Source organism: Hyla sarda, chromosome 5, assembly GCF_029499605.1.
Source record: "Hyla sarda isolate aHylSar1 chromosome 5, aHylSar1.hap1, whole genome shotgun sequence".
Taxonomy (NCBI): domain Eukaryota; kingdom Metazoa; phylum Chordata; class Amphibia; order Anura; family Hylidae; genus Hyla; species Hyla sarda.
The window spans coordinates 319373428-319396915 of NC_079193.1; the positions used below are offsets into that span (position 1 = coordinate 319373428).

Below are 23488 nucleotides of genomic sequence, written 5' to 3' on the forward strand. Positions count from 1 at the left end.
GGTGCCAGAAAGTTTAGAGATTTTGTAAATCACTTCTGTTTAAAAATCTTAATCCTTCCAGTACTTATCAGCTGCTGAATGCTCCACAGGAAGTTCATTTCTTTTTAAATTTCCTTTCTGTCTGACCACAGTGCTCTCTGCTGACACCTCTGTCCATATCAGGAACTGCCCAGAGTAGGAGCAAATCGCCATAGAAAACCTCACCTGCTCTGGGCAGTTCCTGATATGGACAGAGGTGTCAGCACAGAGCACTGTGGTCAGAAAAAAAAAATTTTTCAAAAAGAAAAGACTTCCTGTGGAACATACAGCAGCTGATAAGTACTGGAAGGATTAAGATTTTTTAATAGAAGTAATTTACAAATCTGTTTAACTTTCTGGCACCAGTTGATTTAAAAAAAAAAAAAAATAATAATAATAATAATAATGTTTTCCAGCAGAGTACCTCTTTAAATCTGCAGCTTCAAATCCTGCTCATCAAACATGTAAAGGATACTGTATGTGTGAATAGACCCAAAGCCTGCAAATTTCAGATAGTTTAGAACTTTTGATACTGAAGCCTCCACACTCCTTGAAGTCTATAATAGAGTTAAGGAGCTCATACACCTTAGATTAACCCCTTAAGGACACAGCCCATTTTCACCTCTAGGACGCAGCCCTTTTTTGCACATCTGACCACTGTCACTTTAAACATTAATAACTCTGGAATGCTTTTACTTATCAATCTGATTCCGAGATTGTTTTTTCGTGACATATTCTACTTTAACTTAGTGGTAAATTTTTGTGGTAACTTGCATCCTTTCTTGGTGAAAAATCCCAAAATTTGATGAAAAAATTGAAAATTTTGCATTTTTCTAACTTTGAAGCTCTCTGTTTGTAAGGAAAATGGATATTCCAAATATTATTTTTTTTGGATTCACATATACAATATGTCTACTTTATATTTTCATCATAAAATTGACAAGTGTTTACTTTTGGAAGACACCAGAGGGCTTCAAAGTTCAGCAGCAATTTTACAATTTTTCACAAAATTTTCAAACTCGCTATTTTTCATGGACCAGTTCAGGTTTGAAGTGGATTTGAAGGGTCTTCATATTAGAAATACCCCATAAATGACCCCATTGCAAAAACTGCACCCCCCCAAAGTATTCAAAATGACATTCAGTAAGTGTTTTAACCCTTTAGGTGTTTCACAGGAAAAGCAGCAAAGTGAAGGAGAAAATTCAAAATCTTCATTTTCACTTGCATGTTCTTGTAGACCCAATTTTTGAATTTTTACAAGGGGTAAAAGGATAAAATTTATACTTGAATTTGTAGCCCAATTTCTCTCGAGTAAGCACATACCTCATATGTCTATGTAAATTGTTCGGCGGGCGCAGTAGAGGGCTCAGAAGCGAAGGAGCGACAAGGGGATTTTGGAGAGTACGTTTTTCTGAAATGGTTTTTTGGGGGCATGTTGCATTTAGGAAACTAGACCCCTTGAGGAACGTAAAAAGGAATTAAGTGAGCCTTAATACCCCACAGGTGTTTCATGACACTTGCATATGTAAAAAAAAAAAAAAAAAATTTTTCACTAAAATGTGTGTTTCCCCCCAAATTTCACATTTTTGCAAGGGTTAATAGCAGAAAATACCCCCCAAAATTTGTAACCCCATCTCTTCTGAGTATGGAGGTACCCCATAAGTTGACCTGAAGTGCATTACGGGCGAACTACAATGCTCAGAAGAGAAGGAGTCATATTTGGCTTTTTGAGAGCAAATTTTGCTCGGGGGGCATGTCGCATTTAGGAAGCCCCTATGGTGCCAGGACAGCAAAAAAAGACATGGCACACCATTTTGGAAACTAGACTCCTTGAGGAACGTAACAAGGGATAAAGTGAACCTTAATACCCCACAGGTGTTTCACGACTTTTGCATATGTAAAAAAAATATTTTTTTTTTTACCAAAAATGCTTGGTTTAGCAAAAATTTTACATTTTTAAAAAAGGTAATAGCAGAAAATACCCCCCAACATTTGAAGCCCAATTTCTCCCGATTCAGAAGACACCCAATATGGGGATGAAAAGTGCTCTGCTGGCGCACTACAGGTCTCAGAAGAGAAGGAGTCACATTTGGCTTTTTGGAAGCAAATTTTGCTCTGGGGGCATGCCGCATTTAGGAAGCACCTATGGTGCCAGGACAGAAAAAAAAACCACATGGCATACCATTTTGGAAACTAGACCCCTTGGGGGTAAAGTGAACCTTAATACCCCACAGGTGTTTCATGACTTTTGCATATGTAAAAAATACACTAAAATGCTTGTTTTCCCCCAAATTTAACATTTTTACAAGGGATAATAGCAGAAAATACCCCCCAAAATTTGTAACCCCATCTCTTCTGAGTATGGAAATACCCAATAAGTGGACGTGAAGTGCACTGGGGGCGAACTACAATGCTCAGAAGAGAAGGAGCATCATTGAGCTTTTGGAGAGAGAATTTGGCCATGTGCATTTCCAAAGCCCCCCGTGGTGCCAGAACAGTGGACCCCCCAAATGTGACCCCATTTTTAAAACTACACCCCTCACGGAAGGTAATAAGGGGTGCAGGGAGAATTTACACCCCACTGGCATTTGACGGATCTTTGGAACAGTGGGCTGTGTAAATTAAAAATTTTATTTTTCATTTTCACAGACCCCTGTTTCAAAGATCTGTCAGACACCTGTGGGGCGTAAATGCTCACTGTACCCCTTGTTACATTCCGTGAGGGGTGTAGTTTCCAAAATGGGGTCATATGTGGGTATTTATTGTTTTGCACTTATGTCAGAACCGCTGTAAAATCAGCCACCCCTGTGCAAATCACCAATTTAGACCTCAAATTTACATGGTGCACTCTCCCTTCTGAGCCTTGTTGTGCGTCCCCAGAACACTTTGCGCCCACATATGGGGTATCTCCGTCCTCAGGAGAAAATGCGTTTAAAATTTCACAAGCAGTAAAAGAAAAAAAGCCTCCAAAATTTGTAAGTATGGGGCAACACCAGTATGTTAGTGTACAAAAATGTTTTTTTTTTACACTAACATGCTGGCGTAGACCCCAACTTTACCTTTTCATAAGGGGTAAAAGGAGAAAAAGCCCCCCAAAATTTGTTAGGCAATTTCTCCCGAGTAAGGCGATACCCCATATGTGACCCTATTCTGTTGCCTTGAAGTACGACAGGGCTCCAAAGTGAGAGCGCCATGCGCATTTGAGGCCTAAATTAGGGATTTGCATAGGGGTGGACATAGGGGTATTTTACACCAGTGATTCTCAAACAGGGTGCCTCCAGCTGTTGCTAAACTCCCAGCATGCTTGGACAGTCAATGGCTGTCCGGAAATGCTGGGAGTTTTTGTTTTGCAACAGCTGGAGGCTCCGTTTTGGAAACACTGCTGTAGGATACGTTTTTCATTTTTATTGGGGGGAAAGGGGTGGTGGTGGGGGGGGGCAGTGTACGTGTGTATATGTAGTGTTTTACTCTTTATTTTGTGTTAGCGTAGTGTAGTGTTTTTAGGTTACATTCACACTGACGGCGGATTACACTGAGTCTCCCGCTAGGAGTTTGAGCTGCGGCTGCTGCAGCTCAAACCTGAAGCAGGGAATTCACTGTAATCCGCCGCCAGTGTGAATGTAACCTGTACATTCACATTGGGGGGGGGGGGGGACTACAACTCCCAGCATGCACTGATAGAACGTGCATGCTGGGAGTTGTAGTTTTGCAACAGCTGGAGGCACACTGGTTGGAAAATACTGAGTTAGGTAATAGAACCTATTACCTAACTCGGTATTTCCCAACCAGTGTGCCTCCAGCTGTTGCAGAACTACAACTCTCAGCATGTACTGATTGCCAAAGAGAATGCTGGGAGATGTAGTTATGCAACAGCTGGATGCACGCAAGTACAACTCCCAGCATGCCGAGACAGCCATTTGCTGTTCCTGAATGCTGGGAGTTGTAGTTTTGCAAGATTTAGAGGGGTTCAGGCTGGAGATCACTGACAGTGGTCTCTAAACTGTGGCCCTCCAGATGTTGCAAAACTACAAATCTCAGCATGCTAAGACAGCAAACTGCTGTCTGAGCATGCTGGGAGTTGTAGTTTTGTAATATCTGGAGGGCTACAGTTTAGAGACCACTGTCAGTGATCTCTAGCCTGAACCCCTCTAAATCTTGCAAAACTACAACTCCCAGCATGCCAACACAGCAAACAGCTGTCAAGGCATGGTGGGAGTTGTAGTTTTGCAACATCTGGAGGGCGACAGTTTAGAGACCACTCTCTAAACTGTCGCCCTGCAGATGTTGCTAGGCAACAGACTATGGACACGCGGCGCCATACTCACCTCCACCGCCGCCGTGATCACAGCCGCCGCCGGGTAAGTGATCGCCGCCGCCGCTACTACACGGTTCCCCCCGCTGTGCCCGGACACCGATGGGCGGGCATAGCGCGGGGAACCGAACTTTAACCCCCCCCCCCCCGCCCCCAGTCTGCTATTGGTCGGCCGCTCCGCCGATCAATAGCAGGGATAGGAGGGGTGGCAACCCTGCCACCTCACTCCTATCTCTTCAAGGGGGATCGAGGGTGTCTTGGACACCCCCGATCCCCCTTATTTTATCGCGGCGCCGCGATTGATGGGCAGGGGGAGAGCGCTCCCCCTGCAAACACCATAGATGCCGTGATCAGACTGATCACGGCATCTATGGGGTTAATGCTGCCGGGACCGGCGCGATCGCGGCCCCGGCAGCTGCGGTGGGACTCCGGCTGTGATTGACAGCTGAGTCCCACCCGCGATCTCCTGCGCTGCCCGCGGCAGAGCAGGAGATCGCTTGGACGTATGCATACGTCCATTTGCGCGAACGTGTAATTCGCCTGGACGTATGCATACGTCCAATAGCGGGAAGGGGTTAAAGTTGTTTGGATGACTTTTAAGGGTAGGGTCACATGCACCGTATTTTGCTGTGTATTTGCTGCTGCCTATTTTCCTACCCATTGAAGTCAATGGATAGCAAAATCAGCTGTGTATTTTGCTACATATTGACTTCAATGGGTAGGAAAATATGCAGCAGCAAAATACTGGCGGCGACGTCCCAATCCTCCACCAACAAATGATATTGGTGGGGATAAAGGTCGGCCATGTTGGATTTTTACTATTCAAAAGTTTGTTCTGGGAAGAGATCAGCCAGAGCTGTCTGTCTGCGGCTTACACCTCCCCATACTGGAAACCTGAATGGTTGGCCATGCCCAATATTCATGTGTATGGGGAGATCTGGAGAGAGAACCTACAGCCATTCTGCTGACCTTTATTGAACGGGTATGGCCACCTTTACACAGCCAAAGGTTAAAGTTCCATTTCACATTCTGTACTCCCTGAACTTGTCTGGTTTATTTATTTATAAATGAGTCCTTAAAGGAGATCTGCAGCCATAGACCCTTATCCCCTATCCACAGGATCTGAACCCTGGGACCTCCCCGCGATCTCTTGTACAGGGCTTCGGTTGACACGCCCACTCCATGTATCTCTATGGAAGAGGTGGAGCGTTCGTTCATCTCCGCCTCTCTCATAGAGCTGTATGGAGGGGGCATGTCGTTGACCTCAGTGAGGTAGATGAAACGAGCATTAGCCGTGCAGAGCCTTGGTAATGCTGGGTCCTCGTACAGGACATCGCGGCGGTGTATCTAGGGGAGAATATTGCAGACTTCCTCTTCAGAATGAATGAGATCACCGCTTAAAAAAAAAAAACTAAATTCATAACACACAGAAGAAGCTTGCAGTCTTTATGTAATAACAATACTACAATATAAGAACACCAGGCTGATAAAAAAATCCCCATGAAATGTCCTTTAAATCACCAACATGACTAATGAAGCTCCTCAGCCGTAAGTGATTGCGGCACGTAAAATGCTATTTCCTTCATGGTTGTCCATTAAATCAGTGTAGTGTGTATAGACTGGAATACATTTGTAAGAGAATTAACCAGAAAGGCATTTTTTTGTGAAAGGTCAAGCAATGCTGTGAAGGTGGAAAGAATAAAAAACATTGGGAAGTGAAGACTTAGCATAATGAATAATCGATAAATCTTGGGAACCTAGAAAAGTGATAAAATGTTGAAATTGGGTAAAGGTTTCCAGTGGAAAAGGTTGACAACAAGAGATGAAAATTAAGTGTCCTATTACTTGGGCAATGAAAAATAATCCAGGAGTAAATGAAGGCGTACAGTATGGATATTAATAGTTAATAGGAAATTAAAAATTACTTGTCTAAGTAGTGGAAGCTGCTGTATAGATGTGTTCAGCCTCCTCTCCAGATACCACATCAGAAGCTGGACATGGGCCATTCAACCGTAACATCTGGGGGGGGGGGCATAGGTTCCTAATTTAATGATCCCCATTTAATGGGCCCCAATAGGAAGGTGACTTGACTGGAGCGTTTATCGTTTAAGGCAACTATTGCACGTGAACATTCATTTGCAATGGCCTAACGTAGTGGTAGGTTTACCAAAAATGTGATCAGCCATGCCAGATTTTTTTTTTTTTTTTTTTTTATTCAGATGATGATTTGCCACATGTGCAAGACAAAAAAAGTCATCTACCAGTTTAGTCTGGCATGTCACTGCCACAATTGATAAAGACTGATCATAATTCCTTAGGTTATTGATAATTCACAATGTGGCTGATCAAAGTCCTACGTGTATGGACAAATGTTGGGTGTACACCTCGTTTTGGACATACGGCAGCCGGATCTGTCAGGGAAATTTTAAAACTGCCTCCTCCCCTATCTCTTCTGGACCCATGCCACCAGTGCCAAGTGACCCTAATCACATGGTCGAACACCCCCTTTAAATGTAGACCAACAGCATGGTGAGTGACCAGAAATTCTTCATCGCCATACTGTCCATCTGCAGCAAACTACCTGCTTGTTTTGTTTTTACTCTCTTTCAACAAAACATGTGGGTAACAAAAAATAAATAAAACATATAATATGTACAGCACCAACATGTGTGTGCGTATGTATGTATACAGCATGTTCCCTTTAGATGGGTAGGCATATGTAGGATAGTCACAACACAGGAAAAATCAACATAGAAGATTGTTGGCACTTGGTCCATCTAATCTACCCTTATCATATATTATATCCTTTTTGTATATATCTATGCTAATATACAAAAGGGTATAATATATGTATATACCAGGCAGGCTTACATTCACTTACTGTGGCTTTACCATCCGCATCTGCTGGAAATTTATTCCAAACATCAACTACTCTTTCAGTAATATCACTTTCTACCCAACTAATCTTAGATTGTGCCCCCTTTGTTCTTGTGTTTAGAGTCATATTACCAGCACTCTCCTCCTGAATTGTATTTAGCCCTGTCACACTTTTTAAAGATTACTTATCTCCCACAAAAAAAATTAAATGTTTTACGTTACTTAGTTCCTAATCCTGATAATGTACATATAATTTTTTTGTGTCTAGCACCTATATATCTCTCACAAAAACCTTCTATCTGTTGCTAATTTGGGTTGTCATTCTGTACTTTGGAGGGGACACGTCCCTTACTCTGCATGACTCTTCTTCCTACCTGAGTTGCTGGGTCCCTTTGTCCAATCACTGCAGACTACTCTGAACCCCGCTCCACTCTCTATTGTAATGCTGCAGTCTGATAGGACAGGAGTGAGCACAGAGAAGTGCTAATCCCACCCTCGCTTACTGGATTTGGTCTATGCCTGCTTGGACAAAGATGGTGCTGTAGCCAGACAGGATTTTGTTCTGGACGCTATGGGGACCCCTAGTGGTGTTATTTATAATCCATGATTTCTAGAAAAGTACATTTTCTTTATGATGTATATTAGAAAGGTTAATGTTTTGCCAAGATGTACAACATATAAGTTTTTGAATCTTACAGTGCCAATTAAAGGTCTTCTCTGTCCACCCCCAAAGAAAAACATAAAAAGTAATGAAACATGTAAATGAAGCAGCAAGAGAGGGAGCCAAATAGGAGATCAAATGTAAAGTTTGGAGCAGTGTTTCCCAACCAATGTGTCTTGGGCTGTTGCAAAACTACAACTCCCAGCATGCCCAGACAGCCAACGGCTGTCCGGGCATGCTGGGAGTTGTAGTTTTGCAACAGCCGTAGACACATTGGTTGGTAAACACTGCTCCAAACTTTACATTTGATCTCCTATTTGGCTCCCTCTCTTGCTGCTTCATTTAAATGTTTCATTACTTTTTATGTTTTTCTTTTTCTCCCTTTTTTCATATTATTTCCACACTTTTAAATTGCAGTGATAGTCGGGGGTGATATTTGTGCAGTTCTGTTCTCTCTTGTCTGTGTAACTTTCCTATAAAGGACAGTGTTTCATTCTTATTCCTCCAGTGTCTGTTTATCTCTATGTCATTGCAACCCGCTGCGTTCCTCCCATCTGTCAATCCCTTTGTGTCCGTTTTTATTTATGGTTCTCATCTTGTAGAATGAATTACGGCGAGATGTTTCTCTGAGGAATTACATGCCATTTCCCTTTTGTTTAATGTGGGATCTTTACCAATGTATAAAGCGATCCAATGTTAATTATACTTAATGGCTGGAACCTCCAAAAATACGGTGCAAAGCTTATAAAGGGTTCGTGTATGCGGGGACCGTCTAAATGGTAATGAACTAGAACAGTGAATGTAAAATCTGAAAATGTAAGTAATAACAAGTGAATCTTAAAGGGGTACTCCCGTGGAAAACGTTTTTTTTTTTTTTCTTTTAAATCAACTGGTGCCAGAAAGTTAAACAGATTTGTAAATCACTTCTATAAAAAAAAAATCTTAATCCTTCCAGTACTTTTTAGGGGCTGTTTACTAAAGAGAAATCCAAAAAAAGAAATGCATTTCCTCTGATGTCATGACCACAGTGCTCTCTGCTGACCTCTGCTGTCCATTTTAGGAACTGTCCAGAGCAGCATATGTTTGCTATGGGGATTTTCTTCTGCTCTGGACAGTTCCTAAAATGGACAGCAGAGGTCAGCAGAGAGCACTGTGGTCATGACATCAGAGGAAATGCATTTCTTTTTTGGATTTCTCTTTAGTATAAAGCCCCTAAAAAGTATTGGAAGGATTAAGATTTTTTTAATAGAAGTGATTTACAAATCTGTTTAACCTTCTGGCACCAGTTGATTTAAAAAAAAAAAAAAGTTTTCCATTGGAGTACCCCTTTAATATGTTCCTACTTAGCATGTTATTGATATACATAAAAAAAGGAAACACACGGTCGCAAAAATCATAAATGAAGTTTCAGATGGCATTTAGAATGTTTTTGACTTTAAACATTAAAAGTATACATTACATTTTTTAAGTTTGGGTTTCAAGCTACAGGATTTCAGAACGAAATTCCGGTGCAGCGGAATCCCATTATGTTTAATGGGATTCCACCACACCGTGCACACTACGGAATTTCAGAGGTGGAGCTTCCGCCACTGAAATTCTCCCGCTGAAAGAATGATCCTGGTCATTCTTTCGGCCGACTTTGCACTTAATAAATTGACATGAATGGGAACGTTAGTGTCCGCACAGTGCTAGCACCAACTGATTCAGTTGGCACCGGCCCCCATGGTGTAAACCTTGGCTTACTGGGGTAAATTCATCAAGACCTGTGTAGAGGAAAAGTTGACTAGTTGCCCATAGCAACCAATCTGATTGCTTCTCCCCCTCCCCCCCCCCCCCAGAATCCCTTTAAAAAAAAAGGAAAGTGATCTGATTGGTTGCTAAGGGCAACTAGTCGACTTTTCCTCAAGTTTTAATAAATCTCCACCACTGTCCCGATATTTAAGGTTATGATGCCAATGATGTGAACCTGAGAAGGTTGTCTATTTAGTGATCACTTCAAAGATTAAAATTGAAATGGTTTGTTCTGGATAAAAAACATGGCTGCTTTATTCCTAATAGAGCGCCACACCTGTCCTCAGTTTGTAGTATTGCAGCTCAGTTGTATTTTAGCGAATGGAGCTGTAATACAACCTAATGACAGGTGTTGTACTGTTTTTGAAAGAGAGCAGCGATGTATTTCTAGTTCTGGATAACCCTTCTAAGTGTAGGCCGTGGCACGAAATGTCGGCCGTCGTGCCCCCTCCATGTATCTCTGTTGGAAAGTCGAACATACACGAGTGCTGTATCTCTTGCATTCCCGTAGAGGTACATGGAGTTTGGGTGTCGACCACCACTTTGTGCGGTGGTACAGTAGTTTGTGCTTTGAGCAGAACAGTGCTGGTGTGCTGGAGATCATGCAGGGGGGGGGAGCTTGTAGGTGGTTGTGGTCCCGGCAGTCAGTCCCCCTGCAATCAGACATTTATCTCCTATACTGTGGATATGGGATAAGAGCTTTTGTACCAGAGACCCCCTTTAACTCCATTGTGAAAGATTCAAAAAAGTGTGTGGGTGTTCAAGAGAATGCTAAGTGATGTCACATTTTAATGAGAATTTTTTTTTTCTTTTTAAAGCCTGAAAAAAAAAAAACATGAATTCACCTTAAAGAAATATAATTTTTTTAAGGGGCTGTTCTGACTGGAAAGTGGTAAGGAACCATGTCAAAAATGCAATCCAATCTGTAGGGCTCAAGTTATAGCTTGGTATATAGTTTTGGGGGGAAAGTTCCAGGATAACTTGTCATTTATTCATAGAAATCTCTGCTTATTCTGGGCTAAGTAGTCAAGTGGGTGGTGCTAATCGGTGAATGACAGCTCTTTATATGCACAGGTAGCTGTCAATCACTGATTAGGACCGCCCACATGACTACTTAGCCCAGAATGAGCAGAGTTTTATATGAATAGATGACAAGTTATCCTGGAACTTTTTCCACAAATCTATATATCAATCTGCTCAGCTCTTCCTGCTCTATCACATGATGTCTACAGTTTTAATGTGACAGGTTCCCTTTAAGGATATAGTCTAATAAAATATAGTGCATTTTGATAAGGGGATGGTATATTTTCATATTTTCAATATTTTGGATTTTAATATATGAAAAAGTTTTTAGGAAAATGAAACCAATACTCTTGTTTGGTCACTCCATTATATGACCACTGTAACATGATGAAGTATAATATTGAAAACTATGAGAAATCTGTGAGGAAAGTTTGAATAAAGTATCTTCTAGCACTTTCTATAGATAATACACTCAGCATGCATGGCTAGGCCGCTCTCTAAAGCTGTGCTATTCAAAGACAAACTTTGAAAAGCTTCTTCTTCCTGCGTTCTGCGGTGCCGCTGGCATCTCTGAATTATTTATGCCAGACACACAAATTTAGAATTGCACATTTCAGACATCAAAAAATCCAAAGAATTCACCGACCCTCTCTCCTCAAACTTACTTTACATATTTATTTATAGAGTAATCCTTGTTTAATAGTGTTTGCCTGTTAATAAATGGACAGATGACATAAGAATACACTGCACTCTGCTGTATAGGCATTGAAATGATTATAGTAGGGCAGCTCTATTGTATAGACCAGTATTTTCCAACCAAGGTGCCTCCAGCTGTTGCAAAACTACAACTCCCATCATGCCTAGACAGCCTTCCGCTGCTTGCCTCTATTTGTAGACAACTTTAATTACATTGTAATCTTAACCCACATTATACCTCTACCCTACCAGAGAGGGGTGGGGAAAAGTGTCTGATTGTAGAGGGACGGGTGGGTCCCTCCACAGTGGGACCCCCCTGATCTTTATAACAGGGCAGGATTGCGTTTAGTTTTTTGGAGCGACAATCGGCTCTGCCAACTATCGGATGAGGCAGGGTGTCACTGTAGCCGGTAATAGGCGGAGCAGGACTTCCCTCCTGAGATCGGCCCTCATATGGTGGTGGCCGGAGCAAGGTAGGAGACTGGCCCAGTTCTGGAGATCATGGGGGTCCCAGCGGTCAGATCTGCTTCAGACATGTTCTAACCCCCCCCCCCCCCCCACACCCCCCACCCCCATTTTACCCCTTTAAAGGCAAACGGTCATCAGTGTTACCCATCCTAACCTGTTGGTACAGGTTTTTAGTGCAATCATATGATGAAAGTGAAACCATGGGCTGATCTGTGGCCCTGTTAGCCCAATTTTGTCCTTATTCAGGCAACAGGCTTGGTGCACAGGCAACGCTCCAGAAGAATGCTCTTCCTTATTCAACCCGGCTGTGGGCAAACTTGAAGAAGCAGCAGCTGTGATGTCAGCGTGCTCCTGAAACTCCATCCATGCACCAAGCCTGCTGCCCGAATAAGGAGGATAATGGGTGAATGGGGCCATGGATCATGGATAGGTAAGTATCGTAACAATCAGTACACGCCTGTACCAACAGGTTAATACAGGTGACGCCTAGTAACCAATTTACACTATTTACACTTTATAACTGCAATTATAATACTAGAACACTATAATACAACCATATTCTTCACTACATTCACGACAGTTCAATTACCAAATGATACCACAAAACACTGCTACTTAATACTGCTTTGTTTTTATTTCTTCTTGGATTTTCTAATTTTTAGTACGCCTATTCCTAGCTTACCAACCTTGCTTGCTTAAAATGATGGATCTCTCTTGGACGCCTCTTGATTCCAGTTACATATTTTGTCTGAGCTCAATGTATTGTCCTCAGGAATCCTTAGCTTTATGAAAAATACCCTTGGTAAAGGGCCATTGCTTACATTTTCTATTCTACATCAAATGATGCTGGTTACTATTCTCAACCCATACTCTCCATGGTGCTAAAAAGTGAATACTAAAAACAATTTAAAAAATCCCAGAAACTCATAGTAGTTCCAAAATAGGTGTCAGATATTGTATATAAGGTGGGATGTTTTTAATGAAAAAAAACTGGAACTGTTGACTTGGAACCAAGACTGTGTTCAGTATACAGCAGTTTTTTCCCCATATAACGTCAACTTGTTTTGCCTAGTTAATGTCAGAAAAGCAGATTTTACACTCTGGCAGCTACATGCTGCGTTTATGCCAAAATAGGGAAGCAGCTGAAGCAAGAATAGTTTCATGGATTTTGTTCATTATCCTGAACGTTACACAAGTTATTAAATAGTTTTTTGGAAACATTATTACCAAGGACGATTATTGCTATTTTTGGAGGACTGATTATACAGAATTAGGCAGGCAGGCAGCCTGATGTCCATGTGTGAAATGTGGCAAATTGACCATTGACCATATGTTGTCATCGTAATTGCAGTCATTTGATTTAATATTCTTCCAGAGAAGCAGTATAATTCTCTAAAACCCACATGTGAAAACCTAATCATTTTATTTAAAAAAAAAAAAATAAAAAAATAGCTAAAACAAATGAATGATAATGTATTCTAGGTCAAAAGAAGCATTTAGGCGATCATGCAGATTTGGCTCCAGAAGAGTGCAAGTCGGAGACAGCTGAAAATTCCATTGAGGAGCATGCTGAAGGAGGACATGACGCAGATGGGGAAGAGATGACAGATGGGATAGAGGAAGATTTTGATGAAGATGGCAGCAATGACTTGGTACAACTTATTGGCAGTGACTCTATTCTTCCTGTAATATGTCATTTGCTTATTGTTGAAAAAAATTTAATACATTCATGAGTGTTTCAAATTGATAAATAATAAGCCAATTACATCATTGTTTGGCATATTACTCGTGAAAAAGATGTAGGTTACTTTTACCTCTATTACTTAAATAATACAATAGAACATTAAAGGGGTACTCCACCCCTATATATCTTATCCCCTATCCAAAGGATAGGAGATAAGATGTCTGATCATGGGGGTCCCGCCGCTGAGGACCCCCGCACCAACCTGTATCTGCTTCCGGCAGCGCTGGAGGTTGTGGCTCCTGACCACGGGAACGGAAGATCGTGACGTCACGACCCCGCCCCATGTGACATCACGCTCCGCCCCCTCAATGCAAGTCTATGGGAGGGGGCGTGATGGCTGTCACGCCCCCTTCCATAGGCTTGCATTGAGTGGGCGGGGCGTGACTTCACACGGGGGCAGAGCCATGACATCACAATGCTCCGGCCCCGTGATCGACAGTAATCAGACCCGGAGCGAACGCGCTTCGGGGACTGATTTTAACGGGGTGCCACGTGCAAGATCACGGGGGTCCCCAGCGGCGGGACCACCGCGATCAGGCATTTATCCCCTATCCTTTGGTTGGGGATAAGATGTCGAAGCACCAGAGTACCCCTTTAAGGGTCTATTCATATGGACAGTATCCTGCACATATTTGATGCTTCAGACTTGAAGCTGTGTTCAGTCATTTAGTTTACATTGAACTCATCAGCATAAAATCTGCTGCTTCAAATCCTGGACATCAAATGTGCAGAATACTCTGTGTGAATACACCCTAAGGGGAATTCAATACATTTCTTACACCTACCCTATGGATATGGCATAATTGCCAAATGCTAAGTTCACACGGCTGTTGTGATCCGAACCATTCAGGGTCCGTTCAGCTTCTTCTTTTTTTTATGTATTTATTTATTTTTATTTTTTGCGCACCGATCGAACGGGTGTCCAATACTATACTTCTTCTGGTGACCGACAGAACTCCCTTTACCGGAGCACAACAGCCGTGTGAACGAGCAATAACACGGGGAGAAGCATACTATAAATTATATACACAGAATTGCAATGGAAAGATAGCCCCACCTTTTATTGAGCATATGTATATGCCACCCACTGTTTTAGTATGCAAAAAAAAAAAAATTGCACCCCTCCAGGTTTGTCTTCCTTTATTTTGGATTTTTCTACTTTGTTAGTCTTTTATTTTAAAGAGTGATAAGACCGATGATAAGAAACAATAAACGTAGAGATTAGAAAATAACAGCGATTCATCCCTTTATATTCTCCTCCTCCTTTAGACCCAGATTGCAAACAAAGCTGGAGAAAACAGAGTAAGTGAATAGTGGAACATCCGCTTAAAGATTCTGGGGGACATATTGAAACACTCACTCAGTTTTATATAGAAGCAATCTGATTGCGCCAGATTTTTAAGGGTCTATTCACACATACAGTATCCTGCGCAGATTTGATGTGTGGGATTTGAAGCTGTATGCAGTCATTCAGTTTACATTGAAATCTGCAGCAGAAAATCGTATGCAGAATACTGTACGTGTGAATACACTAGAACAGTGACTGTTTGAAAATCTGATGCATCTTACACTGTGTGCTCAGTCTACACTCCCTCTGAGGGGGCATAGTTAAGGACTGGGTTTTTGTCGTACAGACTTTAGAAAATTTGCTGCAATTTAAGCCATGCCCCCCCCCCCCCCCCCTGAAGGGAGAAAGAACACAGGGTGCAAATAAGACAAAGAAAATTGTAAAATGTGTTCTGCTAAATCTGCTGCAATTTACACGGAAGGCAAATTTAGTTTTGAGTATTTTCTCTCCACCACCAAATAGCTTCTCTTTATTACAAGTTATGTGATAAAATCTATAGCTAATATGTTTTTATGGAAAATTTTTAGTAACTCTAATATATAGCATTGCGTATGGTGCGGCTGCGAATTTTGCAACTGCAGACCTGCGATTGTGAATCTAGTGTGTACACTTTGCACTTTTCCCTACATTTAGCTTTCTTTTTTTTTTTTATTTCTTTTTTTTTTAAATACACATTCTCTGAGCTTTGGGGTGTTTCTCAGCTCAAATCAATCACATTTTCTGTGGAAACCCTAAATATGTTTTGTTTTTTTTTTTTTGTTTTTTTTTTTTTGTGTGAAAATGTCGGACATGCCCCCTTTCAGCAGCCACGACCACTTTCCCCAGCGGCCACGCCCCTTTTTTGAGTTTTTTTCGCAGTAAAATGGAGAGTTAGTCAGGTTTTTTCAATTCTGGCGCAGATAGAATTTCTGGCGCAATGCCCCAGAAGCTGGCGCACAACCCGACAAAACGTGTCTGGTTTACAATAGTAAATCAGGGCCATTGTGTGTAAGCCCCATTGGAGACAGGAAGTGATGACAACAAGTGTGCAGCACTATGGAATGTATTGGCACTATATAATCAATGGGAAATAATAACCTTTTGGTTAGGGTTTATATTTTTTATCATTCTGCAGATTTTTTTTGTCTAGACTTACTCTTTTTTCCCTTTGTTCTTTTTTCTACTTTAGATGGAAAATCACGTATCAGACGTTGAAGATACAAGTAACTGAATTCAGATTTCTGGTATGTTTTACATAATGAACATTGATGTATATATGTATAGTAATCCTGCGGAAAGATTGAAGGGCTTGAATACACATTTTCATGTGTTATCTTTCATTTCCACATAAAAGACTGAATTTGTAAAAGAACTTGAATAACCTAAGATTCTGTTCATCACCAAACCAGTTGCTTTTCTATAAAGCCTGTTTAAACCGATAATTCCCTCCTATTCATCATCCAGATTAAAGGGGTTATCCAGGAAAAAACTTTTTTTTTAATATATATATCAACTGGTTCCAGAAAGTTAAACAGATTTGTAAATGACTTCTATTAAAAAATCCAAATTCTTTCAGTACTTATGAGCTGCTGAAGTTGAGTTGTTCTTTTCTGTCTAAGTGCTCTCTGATGACACGTGTCTCGGCAACCGCCCAGTTTAGAAGCAAATCCCCATAGCAAACCTCTGTGCAGTTCCTGAGACAAGCAGAGATGTCAGCAGAGAGCACTGTTGCCATACAGAAAACAACAACTCAACTTCAGCAGCTGATTATTGAAAGGATTAAGATTTTTTAATAGAAGTAATTTACAAATCTGTTTAACTTTCTGGAGCCAGTTGATATAAAAAAAAGTTTTTTCCTGGAATACCCCTTTAACATTCCTAATTCTTTTCTTTGAATTAACAAAAAATTCTACCTTACTGTGTGTTCCCAAAACCGATCTTACTTTTAAGTAATAGTATATATTTAAAAGCAATAAATATAAAGGGTCCTATTAACCACCATGAGCCATGCAATTCAAGGGTTGTCCAGGCATCAACACTTATCCCATATCCCCTGTTTCATTCTGGGGGACCTTTGTTGATTATCCTTTTTTTTTTTTTAATGTATATCACATAAACGTAAAGTTTCAATCCAGGTTTTGGTTCAAGCATTGTACTTTGCATTCCAACCGGAGACTCTGGTACCTGATTTTTCATCACAGGGTCTGACATTCATTGAATTTCCAGTAAATTGGGGATAAGGATTTGTGGTGGGACAACCCTTTAAATCGTAAAATGTCCTCTTCCTAAATCTCACGCTAAAAGGAACTCCGGGTCATACAGGATATGGATTTTTCAGTTCATTTGAAGATGTGTAAATCCATGTATACTCCACCTAGTTGTAGCTGCATGGAGACAGAATTTTAAGTTTATCGCTGTGTGAAATAGATGTGACCCTAAAACATAACTAGACAACTATAATGGTAAATGATACAATTATTCACAACTGTGATATTCACATTTGGAGTTACCCTATATACTCGAGTATAAGCCGTCCCGAATATAAGCCGAGGCCCCTAATTTCACCCCAAAAACCCAGGAAAAGTTATTGACTCGACTATAAGCCTAGGTTGGGAAATGCATCATCCCCCCCCATGTCATCATCCAGACCCCTGTCATCATCACCGCCTGTCAATCCCTTCATCAGTGGTCTTCAACCTGCCGACCTCCAGATGTGACAAAACTACAACTCCCAGCAGGTTTCAAAACTACAACTCCCAGCTATCGCCGGTCCGGGCATGCTGGGAGTTGTAGTTTTGCAACATCTGGAGGTCCGCAGGTTGAAGACCACTGAGAAGGGATTGACAGGCGGAGAGTTCACTCAAGTATAAGCCGAGGGGGGGGGCGTTTTCAGCACGAAAAATCGTGCTGAAAAACTCTGCTTATACTCGAGTATGTACGGTACATTAAAAAATTTAATTCTGTAAATTTTGCCAAGAGTAATAATGAATGGCAATATTTATCTGTTTGCGTGAATAAATACTTTTCGTCCTCTAGAATATTAATAATAAGACAGAAAATGTTAAAAAATATATCAGAATGTAGCATGATTATGAGCACAGGCTCTTCATATTTTGTGACAACTAAAGAAAATTGCAAATGCCATCTCCTTAATGATAAAAGCTTCATCCTGTCATTTAGAGAAGCCGATAAATAACAGCGTATTAAAACGGGAATCCGAAAATGTAATGTATGTCGTAACTTGTGTATCCATTTACTTTAATGGCTGCTGTCTTATGTGTAATGCATTTAGATGCATCTTGTAATCACCCCCACGAGCCTCGAGTAGTCACAAAGTCTCATGCGCTTTATAAAGCAAGGATTTCTATGTAGTCATTGACAAAGACAGAAGACCTTATCTGACATTACATTCTTGGTGTACTGTAGTGGGCTCTGTGACTTCTGTGATGAGCTCTACAGTATGGGATCTATTCTGAACACCATAGTCTGATTCATACACAGTTTAAGCCCACTAGAAAAGTAGAGTTTCTGAAAACTTTGTGTCTTATCTTGTTTTTGTGCTGTTTAGCGATAGGAAGGCCTGGAAAAAAAACAGAAAACAAAAGTGTGTTTTTTTTCTTGGAAAAAAAGGATTTTATAATGATAAATTATGTTTATAACCTGGTAGTTCAACTATATACATTTAGACCTTAATAAAAGACATCTGAGAATCTTTGTAAGTTCTCCAGTCTCACCTGAAGACAAGAAAATCCTATTCAAATACTGAGAATGCAATTTTTAATATGCATTTCTGTCTCTACTGGCGCTGCAGGGAAAGAGATTTTAGTTTAGTTTGGTTGTGGCTGAGTTCCATCTTGTTGAGATTACAGTAGTTCAAGTTTCTGTCCTCTCAGATCGACGTTTAAGGGGTACTTAAGGGAAGTATACATTAAAAAAAAACAAAAAAACACGCCACAGCTACCACACTACCTGGATATGTTCCCTGTACACCATCTTGTCTAATATGCATGGCTCCTGTGGCCCCTGTTGTCTCCTTTGGTTGCTTGATATGAGTTGCCCTGCTTCCCTCCCCTTTCCCAAGAATCATTGCAGCTCTTCTCTGCCGTTCAGCTCACTCTCTAAGAGCAGCCCCCACCCGCCTGCTCTAAGCAGCAGAGAGAAGTTCAGTGTGTAATTGGATAAAGCTGGACATACCTCCAAGTTCTCAGCACTAAAGGGAGAATGAGTAATCAGTGCAGGGCAGAAACCACATGGTCTGTGTCTCTCAGGAGGGTGGGGGGCTGCTTTCAGATAGAGATTTGGACATAGTGGATGGTAGAATGAAAGATTTTCTTCACTCCTTGCACGTAATTGACAACTGAAAGAGGGGGAACTTCTCTATAAAGCTAATGAATGATATTTAGACAGTTAAGTAGCTTGATGAGAGGGAAAGGAAGGGCTATGGTTTTAGTTCCCCCGGACCCTTTAGATAACCTATATGGTTTCTATTAATATTCTTCCACATCACAGAAAATGTTCTCTCCCCCATCATGCATAATGTTCTCCCCATCACAGAAGTTTGTCTATTTTCTGAATCTGGTTGACTAGTAAATAGTTTTTTACTACAGTTCCACTCCTGAAATTTTTTTTTCTCCATGGCTTAAAAATGTCTCTAAATTTTACATCTCTAATGCTGATACTAGACTCTTCCATATTACAATTTTCTGTTCTGTATTGTACTCTGGGAAAGTTTCCTTAAAAAAGAAATATATTATATAAATTCTCACCTAGCCTTCAAAGGACACCTATAATTTATTTCTTGGTAAAGGTCCACATACAAAGACCCTCACCAATTGCTAGCCGGCCTTCCTTGGAGACAGAGTAAGTGGTGTGTGGATTCATAGAAAGCCTATGTGCCCTTTCTGTCAATCAGTATACTGCGCGCTCAGGGAGGGTCAAGCAGAGCTGAAGGGGAAAAGCACACAGCCAACCATTAAGCATTCATTGGGGGTCTTAGCACCTGGACCTTCAATAATTAAAACTTATGACATGTGACTGACATGTCAGAAACATGTACAGACCCTTTTAACATGCCATGGTATACCTGTATGTTATGGCACCATGAAGGAGGTATGGAGTGGGCTTGGGAGGCAACCTCTCTTCATACCCTGCGTGGTCAGTAAAGACAGAGTCATTGGTGGTGCAATTGCAGGTTGCCAATTGGTTGGAATAACAGACCTTGGCCTCTGCACAACCCATGGCCCAACCCAGCTTAGCCACTGCACAATGTACAGCGCAGTCTGCTTCCTGCTCTTTCTCTGTTCGTGCCGACACCACTGCTCTCTGAAACAGCTGCTCAAAGGTTGTGCTGGGTGATGGCACCCCACTGATCTCATATTCATGGCCTATGTTGAGGATAGGTCATCAACATATTTTGCCTGGGAAACCCGTTTAAAGCTACTTTTTAGCCCTAGGTGCCAGTTCTTTAAAAAAAATAAAAATAAGAACTATTCTTAGAGAAAACAGACATGGCTTCATACCTGTACCTTCTGCCAGTGGCAAAAGCTGAGTTGTGTTCTCTAATGACATATGTCTCCCTCATTCTGCTTCTCCCCTACCCCTGTTCTCTTTCAAACACGAATATCCTGATACAGCTTACAAGGTAAAAGCGTATGTTTTTTTTTCTCAATTTTTTTTTATTGTTTTCATCCAAAAGTCAGAACAGAACATCCAACAAGACGGATCAGAGCTGACGCAGCAGACTGTCCGCCACAAGTAGTAATACTAATAGTAATAAATTTGCAAAATAAAAAAAAAGGGGGGAGGGGAGAATTAAAGGAAGCAAATACTAGGGCTATGAACAAAAGTACAGGTCAAGTGTACAATGGTCCAGATATGGGTCGTAAGGTAAGCAAAATAAAACGGAGTAATCAGAGTGGGGGGGAGGAGATGGGGGAGATGAGAATGGAATTAAGCTAGAGTGGACATAGTTAGGATTTTAGAAGCGAAGGTCAAATTTTTCCAGGGGGACTATATTTTGAGAAATGATGCAAAGATTATGTTCTTTATTTAGCACATTCAAAATTATAGCATTTAGTGTATTCCAAAAGAAATCCAACCCATTTCAGTCACAATTCACATACTTTGTTGCTATAGTAAGAGTTAGAATGTGAATCACATCCAAAATGCATTGGATCTGTCTGGAATACATCGAATTCTGTAATTTTAAATGTGTCCAATAAAGGAAATATGCTTTTGTACTGGATTGGCACCATCTTACTTGTTTAGAGCAGGGATCTATGCCAACAGTGAATGTACCAAGTGGTGAGCTGTATATCATTTGCAGCTTCACCGCCCTCCTCTTCTATATACATTGTAACATTAGACCTGAAGGATCTGCTTTGTGGCAAATTTTCAAAGTTTTAATATGCGTTTCTTCTTTATCCATTCTGCAGGTACAGTCCTGGGTATTGTGAGAAGAAAATGCCATTTCTTTAATGGTTCTCAAACCCTGAAGAAGCATCGACTTTCTCTGAATATTGATTTCCTCTTACGTTTTCCAATTGTATTACAACATTGTTTTATTATTTAGGTTGTCAAGGTGTTTTTCATTTTTTTTTTTTTTCATTTTTTCACGATTTTCAGACTGTTGTGTTAATATTATAAATAATGTTTCATGCAGTTGAGGGATCATTTAGAAAGAGCATTATGAAATTGTACACATATGTAAATTTGTATGAGCCATTTTTTTTATGAATAGGACATGGTTGTCTCTTCCTGCAGTGGAATTTGGATTGTGTGTGCATCCTTATTGTTTGTGCGAAAATGGATGTATACTGTATATAAGTACATTTGCACTTTTGTGCTTTATTCACACATTTAATAATTTTACTGTAAATTAAATTGATATCAGCCTTTCCTGTTAAAGGGATTGTCCACTTTTTGCAGTATTGCTTTCTTAAAGGTGGGCTCTACTGCATCAAAACTTCTCCCCTATCCATGGGGGTCCGACCACCGAGACCTCCTGGGATCTCTAGAACGGGGCCCCTTATCTCCCTGTTCATGGAGCCAGTGTGTCTATAGGAGTGCTGGAGATACACAAGCGCTGTACTTGGGTATCTCTGGTGCCCACACAGACAATGCATGGAATGCATGCCAACACACCGCTTCATGCACAGGGATCGACAAGTTATTGTGGCAGAGGGGTGAGCTCACCCCCTTCCCTTAAGACAATTAGGGAATTAGTTTTAAAGTAGTGGAGTACCCCTTTAAGAATCTAAAAGAAATTGTTAAACTCCAACACAGCGCCACCACTGGAAAGATATAGAATTACATGTGGTTTATTGAAACAATACCTGCTTTCCTCTCTGGCTAATAGATAAAGGGTAATTTGGAGAGACTTTAGCCCAAGTCGAAGTTTGTATAATGAAAACCAAAAAACAGCAGTAAAAGAAGTATAAAATGTGCTGCTTTTTCAGTAATAATGTGGTCTATAAATGTCTATGAAAAAGCATAATTGCACATATTGTGTGGAAAAAAAAACGCAGTCATTCCAACAATGGAATTACTGACCTTTTTTTTTTTAAACTGTGTGTACTGACAGATGCTTTCCATAGACTTTTATAGAGCACATTACTTAAAAAAAGCAGCACATTTTATACCTAGATTACTGCCTCTTTTTTGGTTTTTATTTTACATTGTGTGAACTTTGCCTTAGAGGGTATATGAAAATGGTTCTTAAACATTGACCTTTAATATGTGGTGTTCTTTACATCTGTTTTTTTTTATTTTTTTATGTTTACACTCTTGTACCTGGTGGTTGGTATTTTAACAAAAGGGAAATTTATATTAGTAAATATATGAGATACACTTCTGTTTTCTTTTTATATTGTAAAACATAATAAAAATAAATAACTACTTCCATAGTTCCTGAGTGGCTAGTTTTAATAAATGAAAGGAATGAATGAATAAATATATTTACATGCACACCTTAAATTGTTACATTTTTCCTTTTGGAATTTTGTATTTCTTTTCAGATGTATTAAAGGGGTACTCCGCTGGAATTTTATTATTTTTTTTTTTATAAACTGGTGCCAGAAAGTTAAACAGATTTGTAAATTACTTCTATTTAAAAATCTTAATCCTTCCAGTACTTATCAGCTGATGTATAATACAGAGGAAGTTCTTTTCTTTTTGAATTTCCTTTCTGCCTGGCCACAAGTGCTCTCTGCTGACACCTCTGTCCATTTTAGGAACTGTCCAGAGTAGGAGCAAATCCCCATAGTAAAACTTTCTTGATCTGGACAGTTCCTGACATGGACAGAGGTGTCAGCAGAGAGCACTTGTGGTCAGGCAGAAAGGAAATTCAAAAAGAAAACCACTTCCTCTGTATTATACAGCAGCTGATAAGTATTGGAAGGATTAAACAATGTAGCCATATTATATTTAAACAATTTATTTACTGTTGATATCCTCGGTTCTCAGCCTCTGGTACATGCACCTCAAGGTACTAAGCTAGTCTAATGTAGGGCCAGCACCTAATAGAAATAAAATTATTTTCTTTTATAGAATTCAATTTAAAAAAAACAGTGC

At 40.4% G+C, this 23488-nt stretch overlaps 1 protein-coding gene across 5 annotated transcripts in view; it reads left to right on the plus strand.

Moving 5' to 3' along the window:
• Nucleotides 1–22977, plus strand: part of RALYL (RALY RNA binding protein like) — a 738312-nt gene extending 715335 nt beyond the window's left edge. For 4 of the 5 annotated variants that reach the window (XM_056522247.1, XM_056522245.1, XM_056522248.1 and 1 more), the window contains 4 exons: nucleotides 13329–13498; nucleotides 14860–14892; nucleotides 16107–16161; nucleotides 21352–22977. In XM_056522247.1, coding sequence (XP_056378222.1) covers nucleotides 13329–13498; nucleotides 14860–14892; nucleotides 16107–16148 — 245 coding nt within the window. In that variant the 3' untranslated portion in view covers nucleotides 16149–16161; nucleotides 21352–22977. The remainder of the gene's footprint in view (nucleotides 1–13328; nucleotides 13499–14859; nucleotides 14893–16106; nucleotides 16162–21351) is intronic. The other variant, XM_056522246.1, reaches the window with a different exon arrangement.
• Nucleotides 22978–23488: the final 511 nt, after the last annotated feature.